The sequence below is a fragment of the Grammomys surdaster genome, unplaced genomic scaffold, assembly GCF_004785775.1.
Source record: "Grammomys surdaster isolate TR1022 unplaced genomic scaffold, NIH_TR_1.0 129, whole genome shotgun sequence".
In the NCBI taxonomy this organism is placed as follows: domain Eukaryota; kingdom Metazoa; phylum Chordata; class Mammalia; order Rodentia; family Muridae; genus Grammomys; species Grammomys surdaster.
In genome coordinates this window covers 2,910,711-2,934,568 of record NW_021604587.1, presented here as the reverse complement: position 1 = coordinate 2,934,568, position 23,858 = coordinate 2,910,711, and the positions used below count along the sequence as shown (strand labels likewise).

At 43.2% G+C, this 23,858-nt stretch overlaps 1 protein-coding gene across 1 annotated transcript in view; it reads left to right on the top strand.

The window, feature by feature from the left end:
- Nucleotides 1-23,858, top strand: part of Cfap61 (cilia and flagella associated protein 61) — a 273,504-nt gene that overhangs the window by 132,585 nt on the left and 117,061 nt on the right. Inside the window, exon 18 of the mRNA XM_028756974.1 lies at nucleotides 7,134-7,261. Within this exon, the coding sequence (XP_028612807.1) occupies nucleotides 7,134-7,261 (128 nt within the window). The remainder of the gene's footprint in view (nucleotides 1-7,133; nucleotides 7,262-23,858) is intronic.

Below are 23,858 nucleotides of genomic sequence, written 5' to 3'. Positions count from 1 at the left end.
TTTCTCTCTCTCTCTCTCTCTCTCTCTCTCTCTCTCTCTCTCTCTGTCTCTCTCTCTCTCTCTCTCTCTCTCTCTCTCTCTCTCTCTCTCTCTCTCTCTCTGACTTCTCCCACCCCCACCCTTTCTCCCCTCCACTTGTTCCTGACCAGCCTCTCAGCCTCTTCTCTTCTTTCTCTCTCCTCTTTTTTTTCCTTCTTTGTCCCCTTTCTTTTTCTGCTTCCACTCTCTTCTAATGTCCCAAATAAACTTCATCTTATACCATAGCTGCCATATGACTGGTACCCGGGGAGGAGGGATGGATGCCTCACCATGGGCCCACTAAAGTATCCCCTCCTGCCAGATCATGCTGCCGCATTACAAAGCATCACAAACGCACTCACAGACCATACACAAATACTACACACACACACACACATACCCCTCACCTCCCTCCAGCACCCTGCCACACACACAAACACCACATACATACATGGAGGGAAGCTTATGAAATGCAAAGTTAAGAGTACCTGTGCTTTCACCAGTTCCTGAGTGACCCAAGATGTAGGGGCCAGAAGGGTGAATACAGATAATGCAGAAGCAGCAAACAAAAGAAGTTCCAACCTTACAGAGCAAAGACGTCTAGGTTGGATCATGGTAGAAAGAAAGAAAACAAATAAAACCCGTGAGCACTATAGTTGCCAGCAAGCCTGATGATTCACGTTCAGTTTCCCGGACTTATGTGGGAGACGATTAGAACTGTTGTGTTTTATACAAAGATAAGGAGAGACAGGAATATGTTTGGTGGAGGCAAGGTATGGTGTGGGGGAGGGGGTGCCTCTGAGGGCTCATGCTGAGGCATCCCTTCCCCTGAGGGACCAGTCACATATAGAAGGTAGTCACAGTATAGAAGGTAGAATAGAGTTTATTCAAGGTATGGGGAGGGGAGTTGAGGGAGTGGGGACAGAGAAAGGAGAAGGAGAGAGAGAGAGAGAGAGAGAGAGAGAGAGAGAGAGAGAGAGGGAGAGGGAGAGAGGGAGAGAGGAGGGAGGGAGGGAGGAAAGAGAGGAGAAGAGAGGAGTAGAAGTCAGCCATGAGCATGTGGAGAGAGAGAGGGGGGAGAGGGGAATGGAGAGAGATGGGGAACAGGAGCAAAGGGACAGAGCAAGAGCAAGAGAGCAAGAGAGAGAGGAAGGGCAAGCAAATCCTTTTTAGTGAGTCAGGCACACCTGGCTGTTGCTAGGTAACTGGGGCACAGCCTACAGTAAATGCCAACAAGAACAGACTTCTGCAAGTTGTGTTCTGACTTCCACACAGATGCCATGACCTATGAAACATGGTAACAGATACACAGAGAGACACACACACTACACACACACACACACTACACACACACCACCTTATCATGCTCTCAGCCAGTCTGCTATGCTCAGACACTCATGGGAAATGATAAATCTCCCCCCAGTTTTGTATCTCAGCCCTTCTCAGCTCCCAAGTTGCCTGGACTGTGTGTTTCCCACACCTCCAAGTTCAGCTCAGGAATAACTTAACTGCTCCCATATTATTACTTCTTTTTCTATTTCTGGGATGGGATTTAAAGTTCATGTTTTAAAGTCACTGCCAAAGTCAATGTTGATTTTAAAGACCATCTACTATATGCATCATGGCCTGTGGTTAGTCCTTCCTGCTGGAGTCCACGGTCATGCCAATGGTGGCAACTATCCCTTTGTCTAAGATTCTGACTCAGGAGCATTAGAAAAGTAGAATGAGAAATAGTATGAGATAATGAAGAGAGAAGAATGTGACTTCCTATCCATACCTTCACTGTGTTACGTACATAACAAGCCCATGATCCCTCTGTTTATTATTGAACTATTTCAGCCTTGTCTACAGAGTGAGTTCCAGGACAGCCATGGCACTACATAGGGAAACAAACAAACAAACAAACAAACATCCCAACCCAAACCAACCCAAAAAAGACTATGAGGCATGTCTGAGTTCTGTGTTTGAAATATAAGACATGGGGTTGCGTGTAGCTGAGTTGGTGCTTGCCTAGCAGGCACATAGACTTGAATTCTCTTGAGTGCTACATAAAAATGTCTTTGTCAGCACACACCCATGATCCCAGCAGTTGGGAGGTGAAGGCAGGAGGACCAAAACTTCAATGGCACCCTTGTCTGTCTACATAGTGAATTTGAAGCCAGTCTGGACTACATGAGACTATATTTAAAAAAAATAAATAAATAAAACTAGCATCAGTAGATACGACTCACCTGACCTTCATTGTTAAGGTAGTCAGGCCCCACAAGGGATCTCCTACTCTTGAGGCATTTTTGATGGGTGGGGTTGATGCTCATCATAAAAACACACCAACTGGCACCGTTCAGGCCACTTCCTTATCTGTTTTGTTTGGTTCTCTTGAGAAAGGGGCTAGCCCTGTAACCCAGTCCAGCCTGGAACTCGTGGTCCCCCTGCCTTAGGCTCCTGTGTCTTGGTTAACAGATGAACGGCACCTCACCTGACCATACCTGTTTTATTCCCCATGCAGACAGAACAGTTTGAAGAAACAAAAAGGAAAGATTCTAAGCAACACCCTGCTTCTTGCTTACAGGGAAAACAGGTCCTTTAAAGGGAGTTGGTTCACCAGCTTGTCACTTGTCACCGAAGGAGGCTTGTATGTTGGACAGAGAAAAATCTCCAGGCATTTATAACTGCATCTACAAATTTTTAAAAGATGCCACCCCACCTCTCTGCCCCCTTATTTTAGGAACTTTAATTCTATCTGAGAACAAATGTGTTTTTAATCAAAACCTGGAGACAGAATTGCATTTACAGGAGCAACATTGTGATACACGCTCAGTCTCCTGAGACACCGCCCCTACCTGGTACTGATCAGTAACTTCTGACACCCCAAAGCCACTCTGCATATTTAGCAGCTAGAAAGGTGATTTCTGAGGCCTGGCAGCTGTTGGTGTTAACGCTATTGTATAGGGAAACAAAAGCCATTCTGCTCGGCTCAGTCTGCCTTTGTATCTGTGATACTAGAGCCGGTTCATGAATGATGTCTAATTCTTTATCAGGGAATTTCATTACTGCCTATGGTTCAGTGCTAGTTTACACTTCCCACGGAGGTGAGGCAAATATCTGAGCCTACCTGCTAATGGAAGGGAAGCTTGGCTTTTGACCTCTGTTAAGGTGCTTTCAGATCTTAACAGATCGTTTTCAGATCTTTTCAGATCTGTTAATTAGACCTTCAAGGAGAGATGCATAACATAACAACCTCCACATTTCCTACCTTCACTTCCCTGAACCACCCAACCCAAGACTGGCTAAGTGGACCTGTAGCCTGTTTGTCTCAGAAATTAAACTGAGTACAGTAGACCAGTGAGTGTGTGGAATCCTGGACCATCCACCCAAACCAGGGTCTTGCATAAGAACTTCATGTCTTGCATAACTGATGCTTATATCAAGAATTACACTTTTTAATAGGAAATGTATCAACTTAGGAATTTTTCAGTTGCATATGCAACTGAATGATGGAGGAGACAGAGTGAGCTTGGTCATTCCCACCTGCCGCCCCACCCAGGCTGTACCTCTGCTTTATAACGTAATGTTCTTTTGTCAGAGATGCGTAACTTTACCCAACTGAGTGTCGGACTGCAGAATATGATTCATTTGTCCTGGAAACAGGAAGCATCGCTGATTTTCACCTGCCCTTCTCACACTTTATACCACTGCTACTCTGGGAATAAGCCCCAGCTGTCTCTTATCAGAAGTGGGGTGGGGGCAGAGAATAAGGTAGACATTTGGGGTTCACATCTCTGCCTTGTGGAGTCACACAGCTCTGGGCTTCACTCTGATTAGGCTAACCTTAGATTACATGTTTAACGTACTAGGCTAATCATCAAGTAAGGAGGAGTTAGGATTATGTAATTTATCAGTGAAAGGAGACCATCAATCTATGTATCTATCTCCCTATCATCTATTGTGCGAGTGTGCACGTGCGCACACGTGTGTGTGTGTCTCGTTCACACGTGCAGGCAGACAGCCAGGCAAGGCTGATCAGGAATCTGCATGACAGAGACAGCAGCAGCTGAATCAGACTTAGATCAGCACGTGTATCGTTAACCCACAGTGTTATGAGCGAGAACAAATGATAGTTTTAAGCTAGTGTATCTTGGAATGGTGTGTTACAGAGCACATGGTGGTAATATGCAACTGATACTCATTGCATATGCCATTGAGGAATCCAAAGGGAATGTGGGCTTCAGGAAGTGGATGAAAATCTAGTTCCCTGTGGTCCTCATGGAGTTCCAACCCAGGATGGCGTTCTCCATGATGACTTTGCCATTCCTGTCCTCCTGTCTGCATCTCGGGCTGTGTAGGAAGTAGGAAGGCTTCTGGTCTCCTAAGTCATACACAGGCCTGGGCTTCACTCTGATTGGACCAACTCAGGTCACATGTTTATGCAGGGCCAAATTGTAGAGTGTGGGTTAAGATTATGTGATTTGTCCATTAGACCCTTTCTTTTTTCTTTTTTAAAAAATTTTTTATTGGATATTTTATTTACATTTCAGATGTTATCCCCTTACCCTATTTCACCCCCCCCCCCACGGCCCAGGAACCCCCTATCCCATCCCTCTCTTCCTGCTTCTATGAGAATGTACCCCCACCTAACCCCCCACTCCCACCTCCCCACCCTCGAATTCCCCCACACTCAGCATCCAGCCTTCTTGGGACCAAGGATCTCCTCTCGCACCTATGCCCGACAGGGCTATCCTCCCTTGCATATACAGCTGGAGAATATACAGTTGAGAATTCTTTGTTAAGCTCTATACTCCATTTTTTAATAGGGTTATTTGGTTGTCTAGAGTCAAATTTCTTGAGCTCTTTGTATATATTGGATATTAGCCCTCTATCAGATGTGGGATTGGTAAAGATCTTTTCCCAATTTGTTGGTTGCTGTTTTGTCCTATTGACAGTGTCCTTTGCCTTACAGAAGCTTTGCAATTTTATGAAGTCCCATTTGTCAATTCTTGATCTTAGACCATAAGCCATTGGTGTTCTCTTCAGGAACTTTCTCCCTGTGCCCAAGTATTCAAGGTTCTTCCCCACCTTCTCTTCTGTTAGTTTCAGTGTATCTGGTTTTATGTGGAGGTCCTTTATCCACTTGGAACTTGAGCTTTGTACAAGGAAATAAGAATGGATCCATTTTCATTCTTCTACATGTTGTCCTCCAGTTGAACCAGCACCATTTGTTGAAAATGTTGTCCTTTTTCCACTGGATAGTTTTAGCTCCTTTGTCAAAGATCAAGTGACCATAGGTGTGTGGGTTCATTTCTGGGTCTTCAATTCTATTCCATTGATCTTCCTGCCTGTCTCTGTACCAATACCAGGTAGTTTTTATCACTATTGCTCTGTAGTACAGCTTGAGGTCAGGGATGGTGATTCCTCCAAAAGTTGTTTTATTGTTGAGAATAGTTTTCACTATCCTGGGTTTTTTGTTATTCCATATGAATTTGAGAATTTCCTTTTCAAGCTCTGTGAAGAATTGAGTTGGGATTTTAATGGGGATTGCATTGAATCTGTAGTTTGCTTTTGGCAAAATGGCCATTTTCACTATATTAATCCTGCCAATCCATGAGCATGGGAGATCTTTCCATCTTCTGAGATCTTCTGTTTCTTTCTTCAGAGACTTGAAATTCTTGTCATACAGATCTTTCACTTGCTTGGTTAGATTCACACCAAGTATTTTATATTATTTGTGACTATTGTGAAGGGTGTCATTTCCCTAATTTCTTTTTCAGTCTGTTTATCTTTCATGTAGAGGAAGGCTACTGATTTGTTTGAGTTGACTTTATAACTTTGCTGATGATTTTTTAATCTGGCTTAGGAGTTCTGTGGTGAAAGTTTTGGGGTCACTTAAGTATACTATCATATCATCTGCAAATAGTGATATTTTGACTTCTTCCTTTCCTATTTGTATCCCTTTGACTTCTTTTTGTTGTCTAATTGCTCTGGCTAGGACTTGTAGTGCTATATTGAATAGGTAGGGAGAGAGTGGACAACCTTGTCTAGTCCCTGATCTCAGTGGGATTGCTTCAAGTTTCTCTCCATTTAGTTTGATGTTGGCTACTAGTTTGCTGTATATTGCTTTTACTGTGTTTAGATATGGGCCTTGAATTCCTGATCTTTCCAAGACTTTTACCATGAAGGGGTGTTGAATTTTGTCAAATGTTTTCTCAGCATCTAGTGAGATGATAATTTTTTTCTTTGAGTTTGTTTATATAGTGGATTACATTGATGGATTTCTGAATATTGAACCATCCCTGCATTCCTGGGATAAAGCCTACTTGATCATGATGGATGATTGTTTTGATGTGTTCTTGGATTCATTAGACCCTTTCTTAAGATGGATGTGGGCCCAGTCTCTTCCAAAATCCATGGTGTCAACTTAAAAGTGGGGGTGGGGAACCATGCTGAGAGGCACTAGTGATATTAACTATGGAGAGGCTGGATGCTTCCAACTTTAAAATCACATACACACACACACACACACACTTTTTTTTCTTGTCTCCATATTCCTAGGCTGACTAGAACTGCACAGGGGGATCATCCCCATCTTAGATGTTAGTTAGTGAGTGGAAAAGCCTAAGGATGTAGGATTATTTACATCACCGTCTCTATCAATAGGACTATGGGGCTTAATAAACTATCAATAAGACAAAAACATTCACTCTTTTTTTTTTTTGTGACAGAGCCTAGGAAAATTACTATATTGTTACATTTCATATATATATGTGTGTGCCTGTGTGAGTTTATGTGAGCCACACACGTCAGCAGGTTCCTGTGGAGCCCAGAAGAGGACTGATTGCCTGGAACTGGAGTTAGAGGAGGCTTAGAGCCACCAGGTGTGACTGGAAGCTGAACCGCAGTCCTCTGGATGAGCAGCAAGTGCTGTTTGCACTGAGCCCTTCCTCCAGCACGGCATTCATTTCCAAAACACTTGAATCCACTTCTCTGTGACCATTGCATGGCCATTACTGGGGCTTGATTTCCTGCAAGGGGTTGGTTTAATAACACCTTGTAACCGCTCATCTGGGGCGCTGACTCAGTTACGTTTTCCTAAGTTTTCCTTTCTCTTTGTTTCTGTGCAGGTGAGTTATGCCTTGAACCACACCAACAGAAAACTTACGTTAGAACCAAAAGTCACTGTCAACGCCAGAATTGTTGTAGTCGGTGCGTCCAGTGTTGGAATTTCATTCCTAGAGACATTGGTGTTTTGGTGAGTTCTTTCGTTCCGTTTAGTCATTTTTATGTGTTTATTTTTGAGAAATAAAAATTCTTTGCTTGTACATTTTATTTTTTTAACTTTAATTGCACAACCACTATTGGGTTTGATTACCTGCAAAAGGGTTGGTTTAGTAATGCTTTCCAATTGTTTGACACAGGGGACTCTCTCCCCACTTAAGAAAACAGACTTGGAGCTTGTTTGCCAACCCATTGCAGAGCTGTGTGGATGATTTGTCAGTAGTACTCACTGGATCACAGCTATCATCACTTTTTTGTGTCGTTTGTGACTATTATGTGCCTCAGTTGCACATTTGAGTACCTCAGTAAAGATTGTGTGGCATAAAATGCATAAAATTGGTGCCATCAGACCCCTTCCAGAAAGCCTCTGTTTATCCTGTTCTACCTGCATTCACTTTCCTCGAGGTGACCATAAGAATAACATCAAGTATTTAGTAAGGATTTAGACCCCTAAAACCCACACCAGGCAGACAGAATCAGGACCTCCAAAGTGGGTAGAGGTTGTGACCTGAGGTACTACAATGCACTTGGCACACCATATACTCATATTACACCATATACTCATAGTTTATCTAGCCTTGGTCAAGGTGGTGGCCTCAAAGTCACATAGATCTGCCTGCCTCTGCCTCCCAAGTGCTAATATTAAGGGTGTGTACCACCATGCCTAGCAAATTTTTATTACATTTATTTCCTGTATGTGTATGTGGGAGCTCAAAAGCCAGAGGGAGACAGGAAAATCCAGCTCAAACGACTCCTCTTGAAGTCCCAAAGGATGAGTGGGGTTTCTGGGAAGTTAGCTGGGGTCCCCCCAACAAATCCTTGTGTCTGGCTAACAGTAAGATGAGCCAACTCCACTGGACAGCTTGCTCATCTGAGGGCACATTAACCAGAAAAGGGAATGAACCTGTTTACTGTTTAGCTTTCTAGCCAACTTGTTCAACTCTGAAGAAGATAACCTAAGTTAATCAGAAATGCATTGTGTGTTGTGACTGAAGTTCACAGCCGAGTACACGTGCTTCAACCCTGTAATCACTTAGGAGCATTTCATGGCAGAAATGAAGTCATGAGGAGCACTGTGAGCATGGGCTTCCCTGTGGGTGCTGCGCTGTAGCTGGGGTGTTTACCTCGCCTGCTGATTCCCTGCTCCCAAGACCCTGGGCAGCAAGCCTTGTGCCCATAACTGAGTGATGATTTAGTCGGGTGGGAAAGTCAAGAAATAGGGAAAGTCAAGAAATGGTTATCAACAGATCTTAAATCTTAATATGGCTGTAATGCTTATAATGTTCTGCTTAAAATGATTGCATTAAGATATATACATGTAATTTTCCTTTTATGGAATTGACTTAGATTCAATAAAAACAAATATAAGTTCTGGTATAAGTACTGGGTTGATTAAATTCCCCATTTGGAGAGACCTTTTTAAAGCACTCGAAATTCTCAGTCTTCATTATAGAGATTATGTTCTCAAGGAGACTGGTATCAGCTTACAGATCTCTAATCCTTGAGAGAGGAAATAGTTTTCTCATTATTTTCTCTAATTATTTTAAATTAGCAATCACCATAGTAACTTACTGCATAGTTCACTTTCCTGGTTTACTTGCCACTTGAACTAAATTTATACACAATTGGGCCTGCAATGAAATTGAAGGCATTTTACCAAATGCTGCCTACCCATGAGGATTAAATCAGAATTTTCAAAGCAAGATTTAGGGTGGGGAAGTTGTCTTGTCTGGTTGCCTCGTTAACTCGAAAGACTTAACATGTACTTTTCTGGGGAGTCCACCTGAAGCCCAGGACAGGCCTCCCTTGAGTTCTGTCAACTTGTGATATGACAGACACTCTTTGTTCTTCCATCCTTACCATGTAAGAAATGGCAAAGTACACACCTCTTCCTTCCAAAGCAGCTGGTGTACTCTCTCCCCCTGTTAGAGCAGCGTTAGCATGGCTCAGCCTTGCCAGTGCTTGGGTGGTCTGAGAGAGCTAAAGTGGTTTGCTCAAAGTCAGCACCCAGTATGTTCTAGGCCATGGGAGAGTGCAGGGGGTTAGGGGGGCTAGATTTGAAAAAAAAAGAAATATAATGGGTGTACTCTCACTGTTTCCCAGCATGCTCTCAAACTTAGGATTCTCTTTCATCCATCTTCTAATTTGCTGGGATTTGGGGCATGTGCTACCACTCCTGTTTGGGGATAATGATGGTGGTGATGATGATGATGAAGTTCTATTTGAAGCTTAGCTTCCATGTGTCTGTGGGTACATAGCCTCATGTCTTTGGTTGTTTGGCCTTGAGATAGCCCTTCATCTTTCCTATGGCATGGCCTCTAGAGTCTCCAATAACAGATGGCATGGCAGGTGTTTATCTGGATGTACTCATCAGCACCCTAGCTTGCTGCCTCCTCCTGGGCCTGGCCTAGTGGCTCCCCCAGCACTGGGTGAAGGAACTGGAAACCTTGCTCTCAGCTCTTTTTGCAGCTGCCAGGAGTCCCATGAGGGAGGATGTGCAAGGTCATGCAAGTTGAAGACCAGTGCAGGTGATTTGTTTCCTTCTGCAAGGCCTCTGCATCAGAGTACTGAGGCCACTGTGGGGAAGCAACTGGGAGGAAAACCAAGAAAGGGCCAGTGATAGCTCCTTCTGCCCAGGTGGTTTAGCCTTCTCTCCTACCTGCTCTGCCAAGGCATGGGACTCTGTGAGAGTCAGCAGTTGATCTAGGAAAGGAGGGAACAGTCCACTTGGAACAGGAACATACAGGAAGAAAATGCTGGCTTTGGTCATAAAAGATTGATTGTGTGTACAAGATTGATTGGAGAAAGACAGGCATGAAGGCATATTCCTGGTAACTGTAGATGTATTTCACAATGCTCAGGACATCCAGTGTTTTTCTTAAGCTGCGGTTCAAATGGGATAGTGAGCCAACCACTGCCTGGCTCTTTGGGACAGAAAGCTCTTAGTTTGGGACATCTGGGTGTTTGACTGACTTTCTTGTCAACACTGTTCCTAGTAAGATTTTTTTTTTTTTTTGAGACAGGGTTTCTCTGTGTACCCCTGGCTGTCCTGGAACTCACTTTGTAGACCAGGCTAGCCTCGAACTCTCGAACTCAGAAGTCTGCCGGCCTCTGCCTCCCAAGTGCTGGGATTAAAGGCGTGCGCCACCACCGCCCAGCCCTAGTAAGATCTTGATAACTTCATTCACTGAGAAATGGAGAAAGAACATCATTGGGAGTTGGCCTACCAGTTACTGTCAGTCAGTGATGAAGCATGTGGCCCCAGAGCCATTCTGTCATCTGTGCTGGTGTAGTGTGACAACATGGGACCCTCAGGTTCTGTAGCCCTAGGCAAGGAATTTGACCAGCACTAGTTGAGGTTAAAATGAACTCCTTGTTCCCAGATTAAAAGGCACGAATCAGTCATCAGGTCAAGACTAGTTCCAGCCAAAGAGCATCTCAGTGAGACCAGGGAGCCTTCCCAGGGTATTGCATGTAATTTTATAAACCATGCTTGCTCTGTAGAACAGCATTGCTCACCTGCAGTCTAGTCAGCCCCCACAGCTAGCTATCACTTTCCCAAGATCTATGCTCTGAGAACAGCCACCACCTGTATTCCCAAGAGTGCAGCCTGTTCCTCCTTGCCAGATGCCAACAATGGCTGTCTCACCCAGCTCCCATGGCTAGCTTCTCCAAGTCTCTCCAGTCTTTGTTCTCTGACCAGCCAGCAGTGGCCATCTTATCCAGCTTCCCTTAGCCCCATGGAAGGAAAGCAATAGAGACGTTTATATTTTAAAACTAACCAGATAACTCAAAGGCTGAGCAAAGAATATCTTGCTCCATCCTTCTTGGCCTCTGAAGCTGCCTGCAGAGGCTACAAACTATTAGTTCCCCCAGAGAGCTACATAACGGCAGCTTCTTATCTGCTCCACCTCCTGGTCCGGCTCCCAGTTCTCGCTGTCCCCTTCTCTTCCTGCCTGGTCTGGAAATCTCACCTAATCTTTTGCCCAATGACTGGCTTCTGCTGTCTTTATTGACCCAGTCAAGTCTTTATTGACCCAATCAAGAGACAATTAGATAACCTCCGTCTACACCAGAGAGCAAGAGCATTGCCTCACAAAGAAAGTAAGACTAAAAGACTTGTGTCTCAGCCTGCAATCACAGCACTCTCAGACTGAGGCAGGAGGGTTGCCAAGAGTTCCAGGCTAGCTAGGGATATATAGTGAGTTCAGGCCTGGAATACGCAACAAGACTCTAACTCCATTTGGGGGAAACTCCATGTTTTATCTGTTATTTATTTTTACTGATGTTTTGGTTAGGGTATTAACAACAGCTTCCACTATGACATGTTCATGCATTTGCATCAGTCTACCTTCCTCATATCTGCCCCATGTTGTGCGCTCCCATCATCCTCCCCTCTCATTGGCTTCCTTTCTCTCTCCAGTCACCCTTCTGCTTTCATTTCACATGTGCGTGCACATGTATGTGTAGTTAAATCTAGATTTCACATTAAAGAAAAAATGATACTTTATCTTTTATCTGTTCCATTGCCCCTCTGTTTTCCTCCTACTCCTCCCCTTAGTCCCTCCCTCCTAGCCCATAGCTCTCCCGTCTTCATTTCATGAATATATGCATGTGTGTGTTTATAAACATGTGTGTATATTCTACGTGTGAGAGAAAACATGATATTCGTCTCTGAGTTTGGCTTATATTTTGCTTAACTTGAATACCTCAGTTCCATCTTTTTACCCTGTGAATGATATACTTTCTGTCCTCTTTAAGACTGAGTGGAACTCCATTGTGTCTCTATGGTACACTTCCTTCATCCCTTCATCTGTGGATAAGCGTGTAGGCTGGTTCCATATCTTGGTTGGTGTGGATAAGGCAACTGCGAACAGGGATGCGCAGGGCATCTCTGTGGTGGTGACAGTCCTTGGCTGTACACCCCCAGGTGCAGTGTGGTCAGAGCATATGGTAGTTCTGCTTTAGGTCTTGGAGGAACCTCCATACTGGTTTCCATGGTGACTGTGCCAACTCACATTCCCCTCTGCAGTGAATAAGCTTTCCTCTTTCCTCACAACCTCATCAGCACCTGTTCCCACTTCTAGTCTTGATGGTAGCAAACTCTGTGTAGATGTGACGTCAGTGTGGTTTAGCTTGCATTTCCCAGATGGCTAAGGAGATTAAACACTTTTTCTGTGTTTTTTTTTTGGACTCTCTTATTTTTTTTTTTGAGAACCGTATGCTCTATTCATTTGCACATCTATTTATTGAATTTTTGGGGGTATTAAGGGTTTTTCTAGTTGTCTATGGATTATAGGTATTAATCTCCTGTCAGATGTGTGGTTGCTAAAGATTTTTCTGACATTCTGTAGGCTGTTTGCTTTGCCTGTGGAGCTTTTTACTGTCATAGGATCCCAGTTGTCAACTCTTGCTATAATTTCCTTAGCTACTGGAGTCCTTTTTGAAAAGGCTTTGCCTACACCTACATCTTGAAGCATTCCCCTATCTTCTTCTAAGAGTTTCAGAAATTTGAGTGTTACAGTAAGGTGTTTGATTTGCTTCAAATTAAGTTTTAGTGCAGGGTGAGAGATGTGAATTTTGTTTTGTTCTTCTCTATGTGGATGTCTGGTGTTTTCAGCACCATTTGTTGTAGAAACTTATCTTTTCTCCAATGTAGATTTTGACTCCTTGTTAGAAGTCAGGTGGCTGGAGCATCTTGAGTTCATCCCTCTGGGACTTCTAGGTTTCTGTTCTGTGTGTCTGTTTCTGTACCAGCCTCATGCTATTTGGGGCCCTGTAGCTCTGTAGTATAATCTGAGGCAGGTATGATGTTGCCAGCACTAATCTTTCTGTTTGGATTCTTTGTCTACTCAGGGTCTTTTTGGTCTCCCGAGGAATTTTAGGATTATTTATCTAGATCTGTGAAGAATGTTGGGATTGTCACGGGAAATGTATTGAATCTGTAGATCACATTCAATAATTTCATAAATATCTATTCTGCCAATCCATCAGCACGGACGGTCTCTCCGTCTTTAGTGTGTTCAATTTCCTTCTTCAGTGTTTTAAACTTTCTGCTGTCTGGCTGGGGAGATGGCTTGGTGGGTAAGAGTGCTTGCTACATAAGCATCAGGACCTGATTTCAAAACCTCAACGTCCTCGTAAAACGCCAGGTGTCATCTTATGTACTTGTCTCATCAGCACTGGGAAGCTGGGAGGAAACAAAGACAGGGGGATCCCTGAGATTTGGGTACCAGTGGCCCAGCTCCACTGTGGAGAATGATAGAACAAGACAGGGAACATTTCTTCTGGTCTGTGACTACACATGTGTGTGCATTCCACACACATGCACATGCACACTCACTAAGTAAATAAATGAGTAAGTAAATAATGATTTTATTGCAGAGGTCTTTAACTTCTTAAAGTATTTATTTTTTAAGACACTGTGAATGGCTATTTCCACCTCCCTCATTTCTTTCATTACCAGTGTATAGGAAAACTATTGATTTTTATATGTTGATTTTGTGTTCTGCAAATTTGCTGAACGTGTTCCTTAGATCTAAGATTTTCCCAGTGAAGTCTTTAGGGTTTTGTTTTAAAGAACAGATTTTATTGTCTTCAAATTGGGATGATTTGGCTTCTTCTCTTATTTCTTTTGCTTTTATTTCTATTTCTCTTCTTACTCTTGATAAGATCTGAAGCTCTGTGTTGGATAAGAGTAGTCAGAGTGTGTCTTGTTTCTGAATTTAAAGGCTTTCTTTTTTTTTCATTCAACTCAACGTTGACTATAGATTTGTTATATACAGCCTTCATTATGCTGAGATATATTCCTTTTATTTCTTGAGTGCTTTTATCGTGAGGTAATATTAAGTTAGTCAAAGGTCTTTTATGCATCTATTGATGATGATCATGTGATTTATGTCTTTAAGTATAGTTATGTGCTGCCATACAAGTATTGATTTGTGTGTGCTGAAGTATACCTATATCTCTGGAATGAAACTAACTTGGTCATGGTGCATGAGCGTCTTATGTTCTTGAATTTGGCTTGCAAAGTATTGAGAATTTCTGTATCTGTGTTGTGTTGTCTTGAATTGTCCTTTTTGTTAATATTAGGCTGGTCCAAAAGTGGTTACATATTTTGCATTATTGAGATTTGTCATTGGAGAGTGGAATGAATTCTTAAGTAAATGTGGTTATGTTATTCGTCACTTTCATGAGTTTTTCTTTTGCCAATAACATTACTTTCTGTTTATGTCATGTTTACATTATTCTATGAAAATGATGTTAAACTGAAAGCAAATTTGAACTGTTTTCTTACTCAAATTCAATATGGGTCTTAAAGTGACAGAGACAATGGACATCAACCATGCATTTGGGACTGCTAATGACCAGGCAGTGCAGTGGTTCCAGAGGTGCATCAGAGGAAGACAAGGAGCACAATGGCCGCTGTTGGAAACTGACTGGGGCCAGTTGAGAACAGTTACTGATTCTCTTAGAGCTACCTGAAAAGTTGCCAAAGAGCTCAGTAGAGGCCATGTGATATCTAGCATTTGGAGCCAAGTGAGAGAGTGGAAAAACTCACCAAGCACACGTCTCAGGAGCTCATGATGAATTTTTTTCAAGCTGTCATTTTGAACTGTCATCCTGACTTAATCTATAGAACAACAATGAACCACTTTCCAGTTGGGTTGTGACTTGCAACAAGAACTGGATTGAATATGACAACTGTCTCAACTTATCTCCAAAGCCCTTCTCGAAGCCAAATGTGCAACAAATGATGGTGCTGGGCACCATGTGGTGTCTACTGCCCTTCTGATCCACTGCAGCCTTCTGACTCCGTGGAGACCATTCATTACAAGAAGTGTGCCCAGAAAATCAGTGATATGCACTGAACACTGTACCACCTGCAGCCCGCATTGGGCAGCAGACGGGACCCAAGTTTTCTCCATAATTACCCGGTCTCATGAGGCACAAGCAACACTTCAAAAGGTGAATGAATTAGGCTACAAAGTCTTGCCTCATCCACATTATTCACCTGACCTTCCACCACCCATCACTTCTTCAAGCATCTTGTCAGCTTTCTGCAGGGCAGGGAAAATGTTTTCACAGCCAGTGGGATGCAGAAAATGTGCGAGGAATTCCTCAGATCCTGAAGCACGGATTTTTTACAGTACAAGAATTGCAAACAAACAAAACAAAAACAAAACTAAAAAAACACCTTCTTTCTCATTGGCCAAAATGTATGGATTACAATGGTTTCTGCTTTAGTTAACGAAGATGTGTCTGAGCCTCGTTATCAGGATTGAATATTCATGGCCTGAAATCACAACTCCTTTTGCTCAGTCCTATTATTTAGTGGCCCTCATTACCTTCTGAATAACTGTGATTGGAAGTCTACTCTATGAATCATTAGAATGGTCACATTATGCTGGCTTATTTGCATGCTTTATTTTCTTGTTAAATAGACTTTTATTGCTCATCCTGTCCACTACCGGCAGCCCAGATGCAATACTCTGAATATACTGGGTTTTGTAAAATTGTTTTTACAAAGAAATATGGAAATGCTATGCCAGCAAAAGGTGCTGAGACTGGAGCTGGGTATTTAAGCCTGTCTTGTTTTTCTATTCTTCAGTCTTTTTTTTTTTAAAGATTTATTTATTTATTATATATGAATACACTGAAGCTGTCTTCAGACACACCAGAAGAGGGCATCAGATCTCATTACAGATGGTTGTGAGCCACCATGTGGTTGCTGGGATTTGAACTCAGGACCTGTGGGAGTGCAGTCAGTGCTCTTAACTACTGAGCCATCTCTCCAACCCTTGTTTTTCTATTCTTAGTCACTGCCTGGTCTGTGGACCAGGGGCATAGGTGTCGCCTGTCACCTCAGGCTCTGGCCCACAGTATCCCAATTCATTGTGTTTTCTCCCACAGTTGTTCACAGGAATGGACTTTCCACACTCTTCTGGGCATCAGCTCACTGAGTTAAAGTAGTTACTATTTTATCCTGTTCCGTTATGGCTGTCTCTATGCTTCTGTATCTCATGATATTTTCTCATATTGCACAATCCCTGTTTCTCTATTAATGTCAAAGCCTTCCTAAGTCAATTCTAAGGCAAATAAATCTCCTGAAGAGCCAGAGATGGCACTAGAAAAAAAATGTAGAAATGATCTGTAGGATAATATCGAATGGAAACAGCCCTAGGAGGTGTCACCATGAACCTTATATGATAAGACAAATACACACTAGAATTCACAGGAGGTGCTGGTAGGTGTCATCAAGCCTGTACTGTTGCTCCTATTACTAATACTGAGAAAAATTTGCTCAAAAATAACCAAGTCAGTCGTGGTGGTGTACACCTTTAATCCCCACACTCAGGAAGCAGAAGTAGGCAGATCGTTTGAGTTCCAGGCCAGTCAGGATTACAGAATGAGACACTTTCTTAAAACAACATTATCGACAACGACAAAACCCAAACCCCAAACCCATGAAAAGGACAAAGCTCTAGGCTCCCTAGCCTAGACGTTGATCCTTCATCTGGTTGAACAAACTGAGGTAAAGAATAGCTCAGAACCAGGAAGTTTTTGCAGCTGACTCTTAAGTAACTATAACCCTGTTATGAGGTGACACAGTTCCACTCAGTATCTGGCCCAGCTGTGGGCACTGGCAGCAGCCAGCCTAAGGCCAGAAGCCTAATTACATTTTTCATGTTTGTCTGAGGACATCTGAAACCTTCAGTGTGGCCTGTCACTAATTAGGTGACTAATAATAATGCTTGCTTGCTGATCTCAGAGCCAACCCCCATGAGCAAGTTGATTGTGAGTGTCCTGTCCTGTGGGTCTCTGTCACAGGAACAGATGGGCATGTGGTTCCCTGGTTGCTTTGTTCACACCAGGACGAAAGCAGGATGAAGGCATGCACATATCAACTTCCCTAGAGCCCAGAGAACAGGCAGACACTTGAAACAGAAATGTAAGGGCAGGTTGCATCTTGCCCTACTGTGATGTTGGAACTACAGAGAGATCACCAGGGACCCAGACCCAGGTCAGTCTGGTAGCTGGGGATGAGAGGAGCTGTGGTGTTGTTAGCATGCTAGGTACAGTGGCTCAGCCTCCCATGACCCCCACAGCCCCACAGCAGGACTAAACTCGGAGCTGTCAGAAAAGAATGATCTGGGATGCCTCCAGGGAACAGATGATAACTAGGCTTCAAAGTCAATTCCAGTATTACTCAGATTTAGAAAGGTGCATTGACAAATACAGTTCATTATTTGTTCTTTGTGTCAGAAGTCAAAGCTGTGATCTCCTGTCCAGCACCTTCAATATTTCCTGGAGCCTGTGTGAGGTGTAGACCCTCGTGTCTGTCAGGAACAAGTCAGAAACCTGGGGATGAATGTAAAGGCCCCTCAGTTTGGAGAAAAGCTTATTTGAGATGTCTGAGAAAGAGCCAGGACTCTCTGGCTGATGCAGCACAGAAGGACTGTCTAGTACCTGCTGAATTCTTTATCTCGATACATCCAGAACTACATACAGGTGCTCGGAGGGGAATAAGGGAATGTCAGACTGAGCCCCTCTTACCACTGGATGTTGGCTAGAACTTTGTAGGAGAGGCACAGAAAGATGTGGGCCTGAAAACCCAGGCTTGGGAACCCCTCAGTAGAAGTGACAGGTGGAGCATGCACTGTTGGTCAGTGCTGTGGCACAACGCTCGAGGAAAATCTCCTGAAAAAGATGAGAGGTTTATTTGGAGTAATAGGTGAAGAGGTTTGAGTGCATGGTCTTCTGGCTTTATCATTCTGAGCCTTGGTGAAGGGTAACATCAGGCAGGGGCACCTCCTGTGGTGGTACAGGTGTCACCTCATGGTGTCCAGGGAGCCAAGAAAAGGAGAAAAGGGCTTTGACCAACCTCCAAAAACTTGTTCCTTAGGATCTGGCCAGCCTGTCTCCTTCTACATCTTTCTCTCTTTTCTTCTTCCCTTCTATTCCTTCTTTCCTTTTTCCTTCCTCCCGCTCTCCCTCCCTTCCTCCCTTCCTTCTTTCCATCTTCCCCTTCCCTCCCTTTACCCCTTCCCTCTCCAACTCTTTAATGTTCCACCACCTCCTGGTAGCACTTCAGGTTGGAGAGCGACCCTTCAGCATGTGGCCCCTGGGAAAGATCTAAGATCTAAACTGTGGCAGGTAGCCATCTTCTCTGAGTGGTGGGACTTCTGTGAGCCACTGTGTGAAAGCCAGACTAGACTAGACCATCTACTGAATAAAATGGCTCTGAAGAGCATGTTTATCTCTAACTATAGTACTTGGGAGATAATTCTTTTCAAGGAAATGATCCAAAATTACCAATATAGTAAGGCATTTGAAGTTTTTTTAAAAAAAAGAGAAACTTTGAATTTCCTTATTTTATTTTAAGATTGTATACCACAAATCACTTCCTAGACCTAGGGTTGATGTTGGGTGATCTTTCTGTAAGCTACTGATAGTAGAAGCTCCAGACTATACTTCTGCATAGGTGAACCACTGGGATGGGGGTGAGAAGGCTGAAGAAATATAGTTTCTGGGCCCCAAATTCCTGGTATTACAATTTAGTGGGGACAGAGTAGATTCCAGGGATATGTTTGTTTGACAGGCTGCAAATAATTGTGCAGTGCAGCTGGGTTTAGGAACTGTTTATATAGACATTTCCTCAAAGTTGACAGACATATCTTGAAGGGAACAACTCCCCCACCCCCACCCCCACCCCCGCTATAATTGTTCATTGTAGGTAAACTAGTTTATGGGTTTTGTTTTCCAAACCACATTTTCTAATTCTCAGGAAATCGTATAGCTTCTAACTTACATCATTACTTTAGTGCCTACCAAGCCTAATTATCATGCCATCATTGACATTATGGAGCTGAGGTCATTATTCTGGTCCCAGTATTTACATATAAATTGGACCTAGTAGAAAAAAATTCCCACTAAGCCACACACTGAACCTATCACCAGTTAAGAATGGATCCCAAGAAGTAACTGCCAAGCCTGAGGAAGCCAGCCCATATGGTGTTAATAAAGCCTTGCTAATGGCCACTTCTTGCCCAAAATATGAACCCTTCTTAAATATGAACCCTTCTTCATCATCAGAAGTGATGTCACTGGCTCTTCTAGTCCCATCATGAGAGCCTGATTGATTTATGCCTTGTGTTTTGCATTTCTTGTGTACAGAGCTTTTCTGGCTTGTCTAATGAATGGCTTCTTGGTATTTGCTGGACTCCTAAATTTTATTCTCATCATTTTCCAAATGTGATCTTTTTTTTTTTTCAGTAAGGATTTGTAGTTTCTTTAGATCTGTGGTGCAGAAGTATTTCATCTACCATTCTTAATCTCCAGATGTTTCCCTACAGACCATGGCTTTGGCCATCATGCCCATCCCCTGCCTGGTCTATGGAGACATCACAGGGCACCCAGGTCACTCACAGAGGCTGGCTGGGTTCAGGTCAGGCTTGTGAGGGCTGTTCGCTGTCTCCTTTCTCCAGATTCCATCCCAGTTGCTCCAGGGACTAATGAGAACAGGAGAATTCTGGCTCATCACCCAATGTGGACTCAGGAAAGGTTGTCCCCCAAACTAGAGAGTAGGGTCAGGGGAAAGCTTTAGCCTCTGCCTCACCCCCACAAGCCTTCATCCTTTCCTACATGTGCTCAGAATCCTCCCCTCAGTCCTCTTATTTGACTCTCTCTCTCTCTCTTTCTCTTTAGTCTCCCTGACAGCCAGAATTTGACATTACTGACAACTCTGTGGCCATGCATGCAGCCACTGGTATGTTTTCTAGCTGAAAAAAAAATGAAACAAATACCCTGAGATGTATCAAAAGTCTCTCATGTTTTAAACATATAACACACACACACACACATACACACACACACACACACACGTATACATCTGCTTGCACATGCGCAAGTCACACATATATGTGCACCATTAAAGAAAGTTAATTGTTTTCCAGAGAAAAACTGGTAGATTCTCTTACTGTCCTCTGTGCTTATAATAAATCTTTGTTCTGACTTGGTTTTCAATACTTTTGTCTTCCAGTTGTGGAAATTCACAACAACCCCCAACCTTTACCTCCCATGGATAGCATTTTATCGTTAATTGTGTGCTATTATCTAATACCTTTTAGACTGAGTTAAATCTGACCTGTCCTTTGACTTGTGAAATAGCAAGTCTTGTCTCATATCTATCTTGAGGTGGGATTTATTGTCATCTGAAAAATATTTTTTTCACTGTCTTGAACAATTCTGAAAGCAGAGGTTTTAGTAAATTAAATTGAAACATTTAGATGGATGTGAGGTAATTATTTTTTTCCTCTACGTTATCTATTTGTTCAAAGAGAAGCATTAATAAAGCCAGTTAATTAAATCACTCACTTTGGCTGGCTGCCTTCTTCATGATACTCATGCATGTGCACACACACACACACACAAGCAAAAAATATAAAAATTAATGAGTGAGCGCCTAGCAGAATTGACAAGCAATGTGAAAAGTTTTGTGTTCTTTTCTTGCTCACAATAAATTGGCAGTGTGCTCCTTATTTGCAGGATAAGGATGTTTAGACCTAATTTTGTAGCTGTCCTCCTGAAACTCGGAATGAAACACAAAACCTTTTACTTATTTCCCTGGATACTCTAATCCCTCCCTGCTTTACAAGTATTTTTGAGCTGTTGTCTCCCTTTGTTTCCACAGCAACGTGAAATCCCCAATGGATTTATTTGCTGCGAAAATGCAGGTGCACTTGTTTAATGTTTCATTGGCCTGAGCACTTAACTTGAACCCCCTCTCCCACCTCCGCCCACTGTGGTGACCTTTGATTTTGGAGCAGAGGCCTCACATTGGTGCTAGATATTGTTGATATACATTAAGCCAATGCCATTAAACCTGAGACCGAGGTTTTATCTGGGCCTCCACTGTTTGTTGCCTTTTCCTGTGGTGCTTGCTCAAAGCCAAGCTGTACCCAGTGACCTGCTGTTCTGTCTGCAGGAACTTTCTGAGTATTCATACATAGGCAAATGTGCACTCTGAAACATTTCATCTCCGTATTCCATCCCCAGTGCTCTCAACTTTACAACCGAGCTAAATCAAATCAAGTATTCAGATGTAGCTGCATCAGATTACACAGAAAACCACGGTAGCAAAGATACAAAGTTGGAGACAAAAAAAGAAAATGGCTGGTGTGCTTACATCTGGAGGTATGGGAGGGGGGAACCTTCGGTGAGCACTGAGAAGGCTGATACAACAAACAATGAAAAGGTTCGATTAGCCTGTGACCATGGAGACTTAGACATCATGCTAGTGACTCTGGACTAATATCTTGGCAACAAAATGGTTAATATTCGCTGAAGCTGTTTTGTACGGCAGACAGATTCTGAACACTGTTAGGTACTATTTCCCTTCATCTACACAGCTCCCCTAAGACCCATTAGTGTTCTATCCCTTGAATTCTACAAGGTGAAAAGGTTAAATAACTTCCCTGTGGTCAAGAAGACAGCACTGTGGGTCCAGCTAAGACAGCCTGACTCTCAAGACCTTGTGTGCTCTTACTTTTCAGCTCTGTTGCTACCAAGGTACCATGCAAAGGTGGACTTCAAAACCAAAGAACACTGACATACAGCTTAATGTAAAAAGATATTTCTAGTAGCTGTGTGGAGGAGGAACAGGAGGGAGATGTGTACTAGGGACATAACCTTAAGCCCATTTCTTCAGGTGAGATGATGGTCAGCTACCCTAGTATGCTGTGGGACTGGCAGATGGGGCCTTCAAGAATGCATCAGGTGAAAATGACCAGGCACAGTGACTGGCACAGGAAGTGGCCGAGAGGACAGGAATCTAAGGTGAACTTCCAAATTCCTAGGTCAAGAGATGATGAGTTGACCATGATCTTGCTGGAGAACAGAGTTGGGTGGAGACTGCCAAGAGCTCTGTTGGCTGTATATGTGACCTGGAGCATCCTGAACATACTGAACATGTGACCTGGACATACTGAACTTGGGATGACTCTGGAGCATTTAGAAATTGAGTCTAGAGCTCAGAAGAAACATCAAAATATAGTCAAGTGGGTAAGATAGTGATAGATTAAATCACCCCGGGGAGTGGGCATGAAGCCTGGCAAGCTTGGTGAGAAATAAGTGCACAAATGGCTAATTAAAAAGTCATTAAAAACAACTTTATGACAGCAGAGCGTGTGACCAAAGCTCGTAAGTGGCAACCCCCTACTTGTCTCCCATGTGCCCTCTCCCTAGACCCTCTGGCACCCTACCTAGCTAGTCCCTGGATGACATGCTATTCTTTTTGGTTCCCATCATCCTGTGTAAGCATCCCCTTTTGTAGACTTTGTGGAGTATGTCACGTATTTTACCCCCGAATCCTGATTCCTATGTCTTTTCTTTCATCCTCACTCCCTGCTTCCTTCATGAGCTGATGCGCTACTTGTCTCCCAAGATTCACTTGTACTTTGTGTTTAGTGACAGAACTCAGGGCCATGTGGTTCTTAGGGAGGAAAAAATAATGACACCATGTTTCATAAAAACGCGTGTTTTCTGACTTCCTTTGCAAAGACATGTGGCAGTGGCAATGAGTTCTGCTAATATAAGCGGAAATGTCACACAGGGCTGCCTGATAGCGTCTTTAGTACATTATCCTTCCTGCTGTTAGATGACATTGGTAGGAAGCCATTGATTTGGATTGCTCCTGCAGTGGGCCAACTTAAACCAGCATGAATTCAGTCATAGTAAAGGTTGGGTTCAGGAGGCTCTGGAGCCACCCGACTAGGCCCTTGACTAAGCTGCATTTGACTAAGTTGTTTTCTGTGTGTCTCTTCTTTATTTCTTCAAATGCTATCTGTTACCATTGTTCTCAGGAACTGCTCTAGTTCCTGGGTGCCACCCAGTTGGCACATCATTTTTTTTTCTTGGCTACATGAACTCTAATTTGATATAATTGGCTTGAGGAATTCTGCCTTTTACCACGAAATTTTCTTCCTTCTGCCCACAATATTAGCATGATAGGTGGAGGGAGCCCCAAGAGCTACTATGGACCCAGGCTGACATTGAGATACTACACACGAAGAAGCAGAGAAACAGGTTCCCATCGGCTCCAAGGAGCCATCTTAATCAGCACTGGTTGGCTGGCATACTGAGTCGTTGTAAGAGAAATGAGCTGGCATGGGCATTTGATAAGGAGACCGAGCTGGCAAACACCTGTCCTCAGAATGGAAGATGTTCTTGTAGATGCAGGAAGGGAAAGGTTGGAAGCCAAGGAATTCTGTGTGCTGTCTTTATGATGCAGGAGATGTGATACATGGGCAATAAGGACAGAATGATCAAGGAAGGACACAGCAGGACTTGAAGACTAGATAAAGGGCCAGGACAGCCACAGAGAAGAACACAAGAGGAATTTCACTATGGCTGAAGAAAAGAAAGAAAAGCTGTTTCTTTTAGACAAACACAATTCAAGAAATCTCACCCAATTCCAAAAAATTGTACTGTGTCATTATAGGTAATGTTAGAAAGAAAGAAAGAAAGAAAGAAAGAAAGAAAGAAAGAAAGAAAGAAAGAAAGAAAGAAAG